Source organism: Sapajus apella, unplaced genomic scaffold (assembly GCF_009761245.1).
Source record: "Sapajus apella isolate SASKATOON/1434 unplaced genomic scaffold, GSC_monkey_1.0 scaffold37, whole genome shotgun sequence".
NCBI lineage: Eukaryota > Metazoa > Chordata > Mammalia > Primates > Cebidae > Sapajus > Sapajus apella.
Genome location: NW_022436977.1, coordinates 6,867,614 through 6,885,033, shown reverse-complemented (window position 1 = coordinate 6,885,033; position 17,420 = coordinate 6,867,614). Strand labels below are relative to the sequence as shown.

Genomic DNA, 17,420 nt, shown 5'->3' with positions numbered 1-17,420 from the left:
ACACCTACTATATATAGCAAAACTCAAGAAAATGGAGATTAATAAAGCCCAGTCCCGCAGAACAATCAAGAAGGAAAGGGCAATTCAGGGAAAAGGAAAAGCAAATCCACAGTCAAGAAAGTAGGAAAGAGCATTAAACAGTCAACTGCCCGATGTTTACATCATTTCTAAAAGCCTGTGACAGTTGCTTGGACTCGTTAGAGCAAACTTTTACCAAAACTCCAAAACTCAGCTCCAGGTTTTCTCCTCTGGGAAGTCATCTTGGCTCTCCCTACTACCTACCTACCATGTTCCATATGCATTTCCTCCAAGCTACCAGGGCATTCTGTGTTTGCAGCGTTTCCAACACAAAACCCTCTGTATTGTAACTGCAAGTTTCTTTCCTTCTGCTAGACTCTGAGCTCCCTGAAGGCATGGACTGCAGTTCTTTGGGAGCTGTGAAGACAAACTGCAGTAGGTTGATAAGTGAATGAGAGCTGAAGGAGCCACTGAGTACAGATGATTCTCTCAAGTCTTTGGCTTAGATGAAGCAGGGTTATATTGCAATGTGGTTTGTGCTATGAGAGAAAGATGTATAGAATTCCAGGGAGCAGCAGATCACCACCAGGACACCTCCTTCACCCTGGCAGGAGGCTAGATGTCCTAATCCTAAATTTATAATAGTCATGATACAGAGGCCGAGGTCTGAAAATCCAAGTGTCTTTCACAACTCCCAGACGGTTCGGTGAGAATAACAGATATCCTTAGAGAACAACCAAAGTATGGTATCTGCCAAAGTTCAAGCCAGCTCTTCAGCAAACGAATCAAATGCAAAGCAAAAAATAAAAAAATCATTTAAAAAAACCCCAAATCTCAATGACTAGGCTGACATATAATAAAGAGCAAAAACATACCTTTCCCCAAAGAAAAATGAGCTATCAGTGCCCAGTATTTAACCAATCAACAGTATTAAAAATTCTATGCAACCTATTTAAACTCTCTTCACCCATCAGATTTTGATTCAAGCATCTTTTTCACAAGGAAGAATTATCTGACCTTCCTGGCAACGTCCCACCCACCCTCCTTTCTCATTCCAATTTCTGCATTATCAGCTCTTGGATCACCCAAGACCTCCCCCTCAGCATGTATCACAGCTGAAATTGCACATTTACATGATTATCTGATATCTGTCTCACCACACGACCATAAGCTTCACCAGGGCAGGAACATTGTTAAGTTTTTATCGTCTAGCCAAAACCCTGGCACAATTAAGTGTCTAAGTAGTATCTGTCGAATGAGTAAGGTAACTGATCAATGCGTATCAGAAAACACACACTGTAAGAGCCAAAGAATTCCAAACATCTCTGTTATGTTTCAAGTGAGAAGGAGGAAAATGGTTAACAGGTCAGTTCACTTAAACTACAGATGCTTTTAAGAAAAATGAAAGCCAACCACAATTACAAAACTAATGAAGAATATATTGACACCTTAATTTATAAAAATCAGCCTGTTGTATTTAGAAATACAAAGGCTAATTCCCATACCCAAAGCACCAGGCAAGAAAAACATGGTAAAATATTAATTGAAAACAAAGAATAAAATTGCTTAATTTGCTCAGTATAACCGAATAGCCTTCACTTTTCCAAAATGATTTCTAAAGCTCATGCAAATGGAGCACTTTTTATATAAGACAACCTACACTCTATCAAATTATTCTCATTTTACACTGAGAACAAACAACTACAAGATATCTTTTTAAAGATCTATTTCCACCTCCAAGGAACATGATCATTTAAACAAGGGCAGAAGAATCTAGTTTACTGTACAGAGCTACTGAACATTTATGCCAACATGGGACACACAGACTTAATGTGGATAAGCTGACCACACTCCCTGACATGTTTAACAGAAAACAAATATTTTACTTAAGTAGCCAGTAGCCCCGCAACAAAGAGAGAGAAAGCAGAGACCCAATGGTCTGCTTGCTAAGATTGCTGGATGACTGATAGCTTCAAGAGTTCACCCTCGAAGTTACAATCAATTCATTATTCATTGTAACTAGAGCAGAATATAATTAATTATGTTAGCTTGACTGGTTCAAGTTTAATTCCACTAAAACAATCGTTCTGAAAATCATTATGAATACAGGTCATTATCATGAATTACTGCTAAAATAAAAACAGTAATATATCAGCTTCTATATGAATTTGATTAACATTTAAAACCTTTTTTTTTTTTTCCTTTATTTGAGATGGGGTCTTGCTATTTTGCTCAGGCTGGTCTCTAACTCCTGAACTCAAGTGATCCTACCACCCCTGCCTCCCAAAGTGTTGGGATTACAGGTGTGTTATCATGCCCGGCCACATTTTTAAAACTTTTATGGGAACTTTCAAATATAAACACAGGTAGAGAAAATAGTAAAATAAATCCCCAGTGCCCAACACCAGCTGCAATAATTATCAACTCACAATCTTGTTTCAACTATATCCACACACACTAGCCAACTTCAATCCTTCGATTATTTTTAAGCAAAAACTTATACGTCATTTCAAGTGTTTCAATTTGCATCTCTAAAAGGGGTCCTTTAAAAATGTAACAATACCATCACACCTAAAAATAATTATTAAAAACCTTAATATCAAATATCTAATTTTCACAGTTTTCCTATAGTGTCAACAGTTTGTTTAAATCAGTATCCAAATAAGTCCATAAATTATCTTGATAGACATACCTCTTAAGTCTCCTTTAACCCATCCTTGTCTTTTCTCCTTGCATTTCTGTTGTTGAAGAAGCAGGGCCACTGGTCTTGTAGTTTTCCAGAGTCTGGGTTTTGCTGATTGAGTCCCTTGTATTACATTTGTCTCTCTGTTCCCAGTATTTCTAATGAAGTGGTAGAGCTGGAGGCTTAAGCATGATCAGATGTGACTTTTGGCAGAACTGCTTCTTAGGTGGTATATGTACTTCCATTAGAAGGCACAAAATCTGATTGCTCACTCTTCATGAGGTTAGCAGTCACTGGTGATTACTGTCTAGATCACTAATTGTTGTGGAGTAAAATGATGGTATCCTAATTCTATCATTTCTCTTATTAGCTGGAACGTTTTTAAAAGCATATCCCAAAGGTAACTATGATTCTGTCCACTACCATTATTAACTCATAGAGTTAAACATAATACAATGAGTTTCAATCTCTTGCTGGTATTATCCTTGCTGATGCTAAAGTTATCTCAGTTTTGGCCAGTGGTAGCTTCAAGGTGCCTCCTTAATCTTTCTGGTAGAGCTCTAGTACAAAAGAATGTTTCCTAGGCTCTTCTTGTACATTTCTTTCTCATACTTGGAATCAGTAATTTATCCAAAGGAGTCTGGTTCCTTTGAAGAAAACAGTATTTAGAGACCACAACTCGGGCACTAAATCTGACTTTCATTTGAATTATGTCTAAAGCTTATCAACTTAATTAAGCATGAGCCTTCTACTACTGTTTCTGATAAATTCACGTGGCTGCATATATGTGGGTTTCTAAGGATGGGACTCTGATTTTTTTAAGAATACATATATTTTAATTGTGAGAGTAAGACCCGGTACATCAATCCAGGAGACAGTACCATAATTTTTATCGATGACCCTCACAAAACCTTTATTCCAACAATTCCACTTTTAGAAATTTATTTTATTATTAGGGTAAGGATTTTCCTAAGAATTCTTTAAAATAATAAACAATAATGTCCAAACAATGGGAAATTAATTTTAAAAAACCATGCAATGCATCCACAGAAACTTACAGTAATTAATATGATATACAGTATCAATGCACTGTTAATTAAGGTGGGTTACAAAAGTGTATTATGCATTTGTCAAACACATAGAAAAAAAGTCATGAAGTCCAGGTACCCAAATATATTTTTTCTTTCTTTCAGAGATGGAGTCTCATTCCGTTACCCAGGTTGGAGTGCAATGGCGCAATTGTGGCCCACTGCAGCCTCAGCCTCTCCTCAAGTGATCCACCCGCCTAAGCCTCCCAAAGTCCTGAGATTACAGGTGTGAGCCACCGTGCCCGGCCCTGCCAGGTATTCAACTCTTAAAAGTGCTAACTACACCATTCTCTGTGTTTCCACTGCTGGTTTAGGATTTTACTTCTCTGGGTCTGTCAAATCAGTACTACTCCTTTATCTGCTTCCCAGTTTCCAAAATTTTGTTCTTGTTCAATTCACCTTGTCCTTGTTTGATTACCCCTAGACCCTATCACTTTAGTGGAGATTTCAGGAAAAAGCAGACACTAATTAATATTTTGCTCAACCTTCTGTTTTTACCTAATGTCTTGTTGTTTTTTATAGGAGAAGAGGTGCTCTGAGGAGCATATCAATTATAAAAGACATGCATTTCTAACTGAAAATAGTACATACATGTATGTATCTAAAACACATAAACAATACAGCAATATAAAACAGGCTCAATTTATATCCTAATCATATTCAGAGTTGAATACAGAAACAATAATGAAAAAAACTAAACTGGTAATAGGGCCAGGCGAGGTGGCTCATGCCTGTAATCCCAGCACTTTGGTAGGCCAGGGCCGGTGGATTACAAGGTCAGGAGATTGAGACCATCCCGTTCAACATGGTGAAACCCCATCTCTACTAAAAATATAAAAATTAGCTGGGTGTGGTGGCATACACCTGTAATCCCAGCCACTTAGGAGGCTGAGGCAGGAGAATTACTTCAACCTGGGTGGAGGTTGCAGTGAGCTGAGATTGCGCCACTGTACTCCAGCCTGGCAAGGGGGCAAAGATCCATCTCCAAAAAAAAAAAAGACCCAAAATGTAACGGTTCAACAAAATTAAAAAAAAAAATTAAACATGAAAAAAAAAAAAAAAAAAACTAAACTGGTAATAAAGGGAAAAGTGTATCAAATGGAAATTATTTTTAATCAGGAACGTAACATGAGAGATGCTGAAACTGAAGTTGTCTTCTGTGGGACAAACCAATCACGTCTCTAGTTTCTAAGAAGTTGAACGTGGTTTTGGGGGAAGTAAAATTTTTTACAACTTTAATGACTTCTCTAAAGATGAACCAGCCCTGGCAGCTGCTTTATAAGTACATCCGGCTCGCACCTAGTTTTGGGAGACCTTGACCCTTTAAATATGGATAATGAATATTTCTTCTTGCACTCCTGAAAGTGAACTATCCAGGTTTATAATGCTTGACACTGATACCTTCAATAAGAAAGGCCTTCTCATGCACAAGCCCCCAAAATTTCATAGATGCCAAGGACACCAATCCTTTTACTATTACTTTGTAGAAATAGTAATAATGAGGTCTTACTACAGGGACAAAGACAAGGACTTAGGGTCAAGTAGTTTGCTCAGCTTGGACAAATCAGTTTTCACTAGTAGGTGACTGTGACAAAAACGAAGCACCCAAAGCACAGTGCTGAAAACATTTCACAAAAAGAGACCGATCAGAGAAAGTTGTCATTTCCTTAAATAAATGCTTCCCCAAACTGCATGACATTGCCTGACACTATAGGGAATGCTAAATTCAGAAGCAGTTAATACATTTATTTTATTTCTGATTTTGTTTGTGAATTGGTGCCTGAATTTATAAAACTGGGGAGGAAGAGAGGCAAGGAGGGAAGGAAGGAGGAAGGGACTGTCAACAGAATTTAAGCAGTCAATTACAAGTAAAAATAACTATAATTACCCAAATTAATATTGACAGTTTCATAAATAACTAAATATAATATACATTTGATGGTCCTAAATCAACAAAGTAACTCTCCAAGTATTATATATTTACTCATTTAATAAGCATTACTTATAGCTGACCTTGACTAAAAAAAGAATTTGAAGCAGATTACCCCATGCAGGGAACTATTCTGGGTTTACAATTCCTTTTCTAGATAACACTGAAATGTCAATTCTCTCTATATTTGCTATGAACAGGAAAATGTTGGCTCAAAATTTTAAACAGACTTATCATTAAACTAAGCTTTTTAAAATAAATGAGGTACTTAGCATTCAAAACTTTGAAAAACACATATAAACAAGACCATAAGTTTTCAAAATGACTCAGGTCTTCCACCAAAACAAGCACTGAATATTGATTAGAAACAATGTAATGCATTAGATGGGTGTTTTAAAAAGGTTTATTGTGTGTACACAGAGTATCTAACTGGAAATTTTCTACATGGACTCCAAAGTATTAATAGGAATAAAGATAATCTATACTTCTGTAGGAAGAGACAACTTTCTTTCTGCTTAATAATCTCTTTCATTTAGTAAGAAATCGCTGCCTGGTGGGAAGCCTCTTGTGATAGTTCTCAGAGTTCAAAGAGTAGAGAACCCTCAAGTTGATTTAATCAAGTCTATTTATTAATGCATTTCAAGTTTCAAAAAACCTTACATCTTTGCACAATACTTTATTTTTTGCAATTTTTAGTAAAAATTTCCAAAGTGAACAAAAAAAGATACTGTATAAAACACAGTGGACATTAAAACTGACAGTAGTATTAGATCTCATTTGTCTTGATCCTTTTATTTTACCACATCTTGATTCGCAGTGGAGAGAGTTCAGTGCATCTATCTCTTTTCAGAAAACATTTAACTTAGATTCAAAATAAAATAGGGCAGTGTGTGTACCTGCCAAAACCCTACCACAGGATAACATTACAAGCAAAAAATTTACATGTTCCAAAGTCTACCACACTCAAGAAGTTACTAAGAACTCTTGCAGAATAAAAGTCACCATTTTAGAAATGCAAACCCACTTCCAACCTTTGCACAGTCCAAAAACAAAGGCATTTAAATGATTTAAAAGCAATTACATACATATCTACCTACCTGTTTGTTTAGAATTATTTATAGTCTATCTGGGATTTCATGTACAAAATTTGTCTCTAAATCATGTACAAAAGCTGTATTTTGAAAAAGTCACCACATACTGTACAAGTCTACAAGGAAGAGATCCCGTTATTTTCTCTAGCATTTTTGGCCTTGCTGGCTTGCGTCACATTATGAGAATGATTGTGTAAACCTTATACTCTTAAGAAAAAATGAAAAAAAAAAAAAAAAAAAAAAAAAAAGCCAAAACAGAAATCTTTTCAACTTTCTCTAAATTTGTCTCCTATGTGAAGTCAGGAAAATCATAGCTTTACTTCTAATTGAAGTGACATAGTTGGAAAACAGAAACAATAAATGTCACAAGCTTAAATTTTTGTAATGCCCCTTCCATTTCCTGCATAGCAACAAGCCTGTTAATACAATAAATCTTTTTGCTTTCTCTTTCTTTACAATGCCAATTATTTACACCTGTTTCAAAAATAAATTTGGAATGGGACATTGTGCTGTTTCACCTTCAATGCTGTTAAAAATTTTAGGGAAAAAAATGTCAGAAGGCCTATCTACAATCTGAACTACTACTTGAGCAAAATACTCATCTTTAGTGGTTTACCAATGATCAGTGATGATATGCTGAAAAAACTGTTCAAATATTTTGATAAAGACACAACTTTTCTGTATCAGACAGAAAATATAATTAGCATACTTCAGAAATATGGAAAATACAAATAAGTAGGCTACAAATAAAAAGAATCATTTCATTGACATAATTTCTATCAAAGCATGAATAAAATTTCACCTACCAAGTCAAAAATGGAATTTAATTAGAAAGTTTAAAATATGTAAGCAGAAACCAGACATTTACATAATGAACTCTGACGTAGTATGCTGCTATATCCAGTTTGCACGACACTTAACTGTGTTCTTCAGCATAGTCACCTGTGCCCATAGCAGCCATGTGATAAAGAAAAAATAAGTATCAAAACCAACTCCATTATAAGAAAAAGGTAAATTGATTTTCATTTCAAAACTGCCTGTGTAAAGCATTACAGAATCCTGGACCATTGAATACCACCATTCTCTGTTATCCTGAGTATGTCAATTAAACAGTAATTTTTCATTAAGAGCGGAAAAATTTTATAATACAAAGAAACATCCATATTGCAATTTCTGTTTACAATTGCACACAGAAGTACAGTGTACGTAAGAAATACATGTCTGCATATAACAAGGTATGTACATTGGCAAGTGATGTCTCCAATGTTGAGGTGGTCGAGCCTCCTAGCCTTGATTGGCAGTTGAAAAAAATATATATATTTCAATTTGTGGTAAAAGTTTATCGAGAGCCAAGTTTGCCTGCAAGTGAAGAAAATGCAGCAACGAAGAACAGGGAACACGGGGCACATAATAATATTCTAAGACTTTGTGCCATTAGGTTAAAAATATTTGTTCATAAGAAAACTGGGTTCCTTTTCCACCTCCCAACCCCAAATTGCAATTTTCAGGCTTAAAAATTTAAGTAATTCCACCTGGTCTGAGGACATGATCTCTTGCCATTTTTTCTTCATGTTTACTTGTGAGGGTTTAGTTTGGAGATGATGACTTAATAGGTTTCTCTTTGGAGTGAAGTTTTCCCATTGTAGGCACTAGGAAGAACCAAGGCAAAAGCTGCAGTTAACGTCTCATGTGTCCCATTTGATAACTCTCTCGGGGCCTCTGCCGCTGGGGTTGCTGAATGGGCTGTGGAGGTCTCCTCCTCTTTAAAGTGCCTGTGAGCCGCAAACAAAAGCAAAACAGATTTACTGATCATGAGCTTTGTAATCTTTAAAAACAAAGCTGCTGCTTCAATAAGAAAGGTTTTAGTTCAATGCTGTTCAATAACATGGGCCACCAATATAATTTAAAATCTTCAGATAGGCATAACAAAAAAGGTTTAAAAAAGTGAAAATAATATTTTAAATTTTATTTAAATTAACATAGCCCAAGTATCATTTCAATATGTAATCAATATAAAAAATTACTAACAAAATATTTTTATACTAAGTCTTCAAAGTCTGGTATATATTTTAATTAAAACAGCACATTTCAATGGAAACTAGCAACACTTCAGTGCTCAGCAGCCACAAATATTAGATTAATTTAGATTAATATCACAGATTCTGTGGACAGAATCCATGAGGAATTACTAAGTGTCTTTGAGCAAATGCCTTAACCTGAGATTCAGACACCTAGACTGTAAAACAGGGATGATAATTAATTTATATAGTCTGTTGTAAAGATTATATAATTCATATAAAAATGTTTAACACTTTTTCTGAGGGTTCAATAAATGACAGCTAGTTTTCTTAGTTTTTAAAGGTGCTATTTACTCAAAATGAAATCAATATATATATAAAATGCTTTACTGAATGAGAACATAATAATATTATCTAAAAAGTGTCATGTGGCCCTTAGAAATCCCTTAAATACTAACGTAAGTTCCAGAATGCTAACATTGTGAATTTAAGAAAAGCAATGATATAAAAATCAAATTTCCTGCAATTCTCACTAAGATACTGTCCTAGCATGACTACTGGCTGTATTGCCCCAGACAGGTAAATGCAGGTGAACTGAGGAAAAAGTTTAAGAAACCTAGTTTTGAACTACTTTGTATAGGGTAGTGGATTTGCCTGAGGCAAGACACTTCATGAGAAGTCTGAGAGCTGTAGGAGAGGGAACTGCTGTCATTTACCTCTGGCTCTCCCCTGCCACTGCCCTGAGACAATGTCTGTCCCCACACCTGTGGAGAATAGCCACAAATACCTTGGAGAGGGGGAGGTATAAATAGAGGGAACTAAATAATACGAAGGGTTTATTTCCTATCCTATTCTCCTCCCAATGCCCACAGCTAATCTAAAGAGGGTCCTTCCTCATGTTATGTCTCCCTGAGAGGTAAAGGGTGGAGACAAGAACTAAAGAATTGTTTTCAGGGATGAAGAATACTTGACTGTGCTTATTTGATGAATGAATCCTCTACCCTAAGACTCTCCCACAGACTGGGATCTGTATTTCCCCATAAGCATCACTCTGGTGGAAAATGAGTTTATGTACCAGAAAATATTTCAAGAGCACAAACACTAAAAATAATAAGAGAGGCGGGTGCAGTGCACACGCCTGTGGTCCCAGCTACTTGGCAGGCTCAGGTGGGGAGGACCTCTTGAGCTCAGGATTGAATCCAGCCTGGGTAACATAGTGAGAGAAAGAGAAAAAAAAAAAAAGAAAGAAAAAGAAAAAAGGGAAGGGAGGGAGGAAGGAAACGTGGAAGGGAAGGAAAGGGGAAGGAAGGACAACAATATGAGAAGCACAACTATTAGAATAGCAAGATCAATAATTTTAAAGTAGTTTAACTACCATAATCACAGCAAGGGAATATATTAGAATAAGAAGAAAAAAAAAAAAGAAAACAGCAAAAATTAAAATTTCCAGTTTTAAATATTTTCAGACACTTGGACAAATTAGAATTAATTTAGCAATCACTGACCACACTGGATTGACAAAAAGCACACAAATATCAACTAAATTATTCATCCAATAATCCCATTCTTAGGGAGAAAGTACTAAAACATTAATTACTTAAGACTCATTTATAATTCAATTCTACCTGCTAAACAAAGAATTCTGAGTTACGTAACTACGTATCTTGCTCAAATACACTTACCTGGAAGTGGTTTAGGAGGAGGCAACTTTGGATTACTACTTGGAGTATGAACACTGCATATCTTAATAAATCCAGCCATTAGCATGATCAGAGCAATTCCCATAAGTAATACTGCCCACCAATGAGCCTAGAAATAAACAGATTTTTTCCACTGAAAAAAATCTACAAAATATTTTAGAATATTTTTAACAGTATATAAAACATAGAATAGAAAAACAGTATATAAAACATAGAAGAGAATAATAGTATATAAACATAGAATAGAATATTATAATTTTTAAAGAGCATTTGTTGGTTAGGAGTTGTATACATATATTAGATATCCGCACATATATATTATTAATATGTTTAAATTTTAAAAAGTTTATGAAGTGGTTATTCTAGTTAAAATAAATCAAATAAATAAATAAATAAAAGTTTAAAGGAGAAAATGAAAATCACCCAGAATTTCAACTCCTACAGGAAGCTACTCAATCTGATTTTCTTTTCAGTCTCTTTTCTGTATGTAACAACATCTGTCATACACATGAACACAAATATTAAACTGGGGTCATCTTGCATATAGTTACATTGTATTTCCCCATGTTATTAAATATTTTCTTGTTTAAATATTTCCTTTATCCCCCCCTTATGCTTTTTACCCCCTCAAATGGGGGGGAACAAGGTTTGAGGGAGGCACATGTCACATATGACTGTGAAAACCCAATCATCACACTTATGAACTACAAAAGGATCTCCTCTTATACTTGTACAGAAGTTTTGTTTGCTTTTATACTTCCCATGGCTTAGAAAGCATGTAACTTGCTTTAAATTCTACTAATGAATAGATTTAAAAATTATTCTTTAATCTATATTGCTTTCTAATTACCAAAGTTAAGACTGAAATTCTATCTTTTGAGACCCCCTTTTCCTCTTTCATTTTGAACTGAAACTCAGACTACTGTTATGAGATTAATTTTTACACACATATAGTTTTCATTACATTATATATTATATCTTTATTTTCATTCCTTAGTGTATAGGTTAACCATCTTTTTAAATATGAAAAGTGGAAGAAGATATATATTTTAGCAGCAGGCAAAGTTTATCCAGTCTTAGAAGAAACCAAAACTTCACTTTTAACTTGACCTATATTAAACAAATCAATTAGTCAAGTAAAAAAAACCTTCAAAAATTACTAATAAATTTATAGAAAAATTACTGTCTAGTCTTAAATTCTATTTGACAATTCCAAATGTTCAAACTTTAAGACCACATGTCCTAATAAACATCATACAAAATATTTAAAATTTTAAAACTGAACCTTCACATTTATTTAACACAGACTGTTGTAATACATATATAGTTAATACTAAATGTTTCCAGCAAAACTACCATTTAAGAAGATTTTTATGACTTAAGAGACTTACAACAAACTGGGTACCACTTCTACATTGTTTACTTTTTCCAGCAGTATTTATGTAATTAAAGTAATACTAATGCTAATTTTAGCATTAATGAAAGTAATGCTAAAATTAAAAGGCACATTCTACACTGTTTACTTTTTCTAGCAGTGTTTATATAATTAAGGTAATACTAATTTTAGCACCAATGAAAATAATGCTAAAATTAAAAGGCATGTTGTGGCAAAATTTCCCAAGCCACTTTCTCTGTGTGCACATAAAGACTTTCCTGCTTTCCAAAAATTTGTTTTATTTTGAAATAGTCTCAAACTTAAAGAAAGTCGCCAGTACAATTCAAAAACCTTTTAAGAATCTGTGGCGGGGCACAGTGGTTCCCAGCACTCTGGGAGGCCAAGGCGGGTGGATCACCTGAGTTCAGGAGTTTGAGACCAGCCTGGCCAACACAGTGAAACCCCGTCCCTACAAAAAATACAAAAAGTAGCCAGACATGATGGCAGGTGCCTGTGTAATCCCAGCTACTCGGGAGGCTGATGGAGGAGAATCGCTTGAATCTGGGAAGCAGAAGTTGCAGTGAAACAAGATGGCACCACTGCACTCTGGCCTGGGCGACATGGTGAGACTCTATTCCCCCCACCCACCAAAGAAAAAAAAAACTTTTAGAAAATCTGGAAGCACCTTAGAGTAAGGTGCTAGCATCATGCTGATACTCCTGAACATTTTAGCTTATAATTTCTACAACATAAGGGTGGTTTCCTAGGTAACAAGACAATCATCAAAATCAGGAAATCAGTGCTGGTGTATTACTAACATTTAATCCTCAGACCCCATTCAGGTTTTGCCATTTGTACCAATATAATCCAGTGCAGAATCCTGTATTATATTTAGCCACCATGTTTCTTCAGTCTCCTCTGATTTGGAAAATTTCCAGTCTTTCTTTGGCTTTTATGATCTTGATACTTTTAAAGATTACAGGGCAATTATTTTGTATGGGAATGTTCTTCAATTTGGGTTTCTCTGGTGTTTCTTTGTGATCAAATTCAGGTCATACATCTTTGGTAAAAATAACACAGATGCTGGGTTCTCACTGCATCCTATCAGGTGACACATGATTTTGATTTCATTACTGCTAATGTTAACTTGATCACTGGATTAAGGTGTTATCTGCCAAACTTTACCATGATTCTTGTTTCTCTTTTGTAGACAATATTTTGTAGGGATGTACTATGGAAGTATGTAAATATCCTGTTCTTCATCAAACTTTCAATGTATTCATTTATTTATTCCCTCATGGTTTCCTATTTTATATATATAATCAATTACTGACATTATTTTGTTTTTTGGACATGTCCTCATTATTCTTTAAGCACTTTCTTACTTTCTGGACCAACAAGAAGTTCCTGATTTATCTCATTCTTTCCCAACCCCAGCCTCGGAATCAGCCATTTCTCCAAAGAGATCTGGTTTCTTTTAGTCCTATCCCTCCTACATAGACACCTTCCTCATTCTACTTGCACTCTTGACATCCCATGCACTCTTGACTCCCCCACAGAGGTGTACTTCTCACCCTGCTCGGGCTCTGAAACCCCACACTGGTAGTCTTCTCCATCCCACACCTTCCAAACCTGGTCAGGTTCCAATACTCTGCTCTGTGCCACTACAGCTCCCCAAATTTGGTGTGGATGCCTACCTTCCTTGGACTCACCTAATGGCTTTAGGAATTAACTGTTTCAAAAAATGAGAGGAAACAAAAAAGGGAAAGAGATCTATACATACATACATATGTATGTACACATACAAACACATGTATTCAATTTTCAAAGCAAATTTAGAATGATTTATACTTAAGTGTCATTTCTCAGGCTTATTTCTCAGATTAGATCTCTGTGCAGAAGAGTCCCACAAACACCTTCCTTTTCATTTTTATTCTTCAATCTGTAAAAAGTGTATCACAGTTGTCCCTCACATTGCTTGTTATGGCAGAGACTGCAAACTCAAATGCTTTCATGGCAGGTAAGATGTAACACAATTCGACCTTACTGCTTAAAGATCTGATTTTTCAAGAGAAGTAATATATCTGAATTTTTATTTAAAATCTGTTTTTAGATGCTGGCAAACTTGTAAGAAATTTCTTAAAACAATGTGTAGAATATACAAAACATGCTGATGGGACTGAATCTGGCTTAGAAATTAAAACTTTACAATCTACTTTTTAAAAGCCACTTCTTGAGACGGCCAGATACTTTAAATTTTTATTTTGTGGTCTATAAAAGTCATGTGCAGACTTATGCTTTCCTTGTTAGTCTTTAGAATGATGTTCCCATTCACGTATTACATATGTTTTCCATAGACTCCTATTAGTTTTTGTTTTTATTCATCCTCAAATAATTGACCTGCTATTTACTGCAAGACAGTGTAGAAGGCTACCCTCAGTCTGTGAAAGCAGTACAGGACCATTTGAGTAATGCAAAAGTTTAGCATCCCTGGGCCCCATCCATCAAATGCCAGCTGAGTCCTGTCAGTTCCTCTGATAGTCACTGTACATTTTCAAAACACCCGTTGGGGAAGCAGTAACACCTCTAATGTGAGCCAATCCATGAGTGCAAAGGGTTGAGAGCTTTCCTCCTAGCTTTCTCAGGTTGATGGGCAAGTTATGTTATAGGAGATACACTTCTATTCCTAACATTCATTATCATCTTGAACATATTTCCTTCCTTCATCTTTAATTTTTATGAAAACACGGCCATCGGTGTTATGGCTACCTAAAATATGGAACTGACCATGTCACTCCTTTATGTCAAACCCCTCTTCAAATGCTTCCCACCAAAGATTTCCAAGATAGACCATTACGTAGGATACAGGGAAAAAAAGCAAAAGCAAAAACTTGAGTACATGATAAAGTACAGCAAAGTGTTTATGATTCCATTTTTTTAAAAAAAATTATGTATCTTTAAGAATGATATAGAGTTTCTGAAGAATACACAAGAAATCCATCCTGGAAAGACTAGGGGTCCAGGGTTAAAAAAAAAAAAAAAAAAGCCTACTTCCTAATGTATTACTCCGTCAATTAAAAAAAGAATAATCAAAGTTTTGAAAAGAAAAGAACTAGAAAAAAAGTTTGTTTTGGAAAATTCACAGTTCTGTGACTTTTTCACATACTCTGTCCCCATAAAATATTTCTGTACTCTCTACTTCTACTAGTTCTTAAGAACTTAGCTCAGCCAGGTACAGTGGCGCACGTCTGTAAACCTAGCACTGTGGGAAGCTAAGGAAGGCAGATCACCTGAGGTCAGGAGCTCAAGACCAGCCTGGCCGACATGGTGAAACCCTGCCTCTACTTAAATATAAAAAATAGCTGAGCATGATGGTGGGTGCCTGTAATCGCAGCTACTCAGTAGGCATTGAGATGGGAGAATCGCTTGAACCTGGGGGACAATAGTTGCAGTGAGCCAAGATCGTGCCACTGCACTCCAGCCTAAGTGGCTGAGCAAAACTCCGTCTCAAGAACAAAAAGAAGGCCGGGCGCGGTGGCTCAAGCCTGTAATCCCAGCACTTTGGGAGGCCGAGGCGGGTGGATCACGAGGTCAAGAGATCGAGACCATCCTGGTCAACATGGTGAAACCCCGTCTCTACTAAAAATACAAAAAATTAGCTGGGCATGGTGGTGCGTGCCTGTAATCCCAGCTACTCAGGAGGCTGAGGCAGGATAATTGCCTGAACCCAGGAGGCGGAGGTTGCGGTGAGCTGAGATCGCGCCATTGCACTCCAGCCTGGGGAACAAGAGTGAAACTCCGCCTCAAAAAAAAAAAAAAAAAAAAAAAAAAAGAACAAAAAGAAAAACAAAAACCACCTTTGCTCTGGCACTACCTCCTTAAAGGCTTCCCCTAATACGTTCTCCTAGTTTCTGTGAAAACACCATACAGACTGAAAATATGTTTCTCTGGCCTGTTTTCTTTATCCCAAACTGACCTGTGAGCTCCCTGAACTTAAATCCTACTACCTCAGTACCTAGCCAACAAAACAAATACCTGTTGAACTAGTTATTACAGGTAAGTCATTATTTAAGTACTGACCTTGACTCATAACTAACAGCTCATTTATTATTTCTAGATTGCCTAACACATACAAATAATGTGACAAGGCTATTACAATAGAGATAGGACAGTAAAACTGGTTTTGATTCATTTAATGATAATCTTTTTAGTACCCACACACTCTTTTTTTTGTTGTTCTTTTAAGAGATAGGGTCTTGTTCTGTCACCCAGGCTGGAATGCAGTGGTGCAATCATGGCTCACTGCAGCCTTGTCCTCCTGGGCTCTGGCAATCTTCCTGAGTAGCTGGGACTACAGGCGCATGCCACACTACCCTGCGACTTCATTTATATATTTATTTGTATACACAGGGTCTTGCTAGGTTGTCCAGGTTGGTCTTCGACTGCTGGTCTCCAATGATTCTCCCTCCTCAACCTCCCAAAGTGCTAAGATTAAAAGTGTAAGCTACTGTAACTGGCCTATAGATTTAAATAAAGTGCCATGCAAGTATGCACTATGGCAGTAAGAAAGGCAGACTGGAGACAGCACACCCAGATTTAATAGTGGTTAAAAGTGTATAAAACAAAGGTAAGAAGAACCTAGTCCCAGCGCAGATCAACACATATATAATATGGCACTCAAGCCCTTGAGAACTTCCAGTTCCTTCTAGCACAATGTTCCTGGCTTTCTTCTAAATTTTTTCAGGTAACTGTGTATCTTAGAAGCCCAATGTTTGAGATGTTTTAGTGGCAGTGATAGTAGCTTTTATGAATTTAGTGTGTAAGGAAATGGAACATGGCAATGGATGTAAGATAGCAAGAAAAACTAAACAAAACAATGCTGTATCTGAGAATATTAATAAGTATGGCCACCTTTGAGAGTTTTTATTTTTAAAAGAGAATGAATTAAATGCTAAGGTGCATGCTTTCTCCTTTAAATATACTATAAAATCAGGGGAAGGAATACTAACTAGGCTAGTAAATGTAAAATATGCGTTTCCCCACAAAAGAAAAGATTAAATTATCCACCTGTTAGTCTGAAAGAATGGAGAGCTGTCACTCATTCAGTGAACATTTACTGAGTATAAACTGTGTGTCAGGGTCTTCTATGTCAGAGACAAGGGTGTTTTGCAAAACTTCAGGGACAAAGAGAAGACATCACTCTCAGCAAATGCACTCTGAACTTCCCATGGGTCACAGGACCATGTGGAGCCCACAGCTCCTTGTCATGATACTGATTATGTCATCCCTATGGGGGCAGAAAGTTTCCTTTCATTTTGTCAGAAGATATCATACTATAATCTAGACTTTGACTACATATTCCTTCTGTCGTTCAAACTCCCACCACCACCAGTAGCAGCAGCAGCAGCAGCAACAATCTGCCAAGCAGAAAGCAACTTGCTACCAAACTTTTGGTTACTTTAAGCTCAGCCTGGACAAGTAGGATAAAACACCACTTAAAGAAACCTGAAAACATTC

General features: G+C 36.2%; 1 protein-coding gene and 1 pseudogene across 2 annotated transcripts in view; both read right to left on the bottom strand.

Moving 5' to 3' along the window:
• Positions 1-6,326: 6,326 nt before the first annotated feature.
• Positions 6,327-17,420, bottom strand: part of ADAM10 (ADAM metallopeptidase domain 10) — a 156,693-nt gene continuing 145,599 nt past the window's right edge. For both annotated transcript variants that reach the window (XM_032297320.1, XM_032297321.1), the window contains 2 exons: positions 10,511-10,637; positions 6,327-8,582 (listed from right to left, as the gene is read on the bottom strand). In XM_032297320.1, the coding sequence (XP_032153211.1) occupies positions 8,488-8,582; positions 10,511-10,637 (222 nt within the window). In that variant the 3' untranslated portion in view covers positions 6,327-8,487. The remainder of the gene's footprint in view (positions 8,583-10,510; positions 10,638-17,420) is intronic.
• LOC116564603 lies at positions 11,154-11,244 on the bottom strand (annotated as a pseudogene).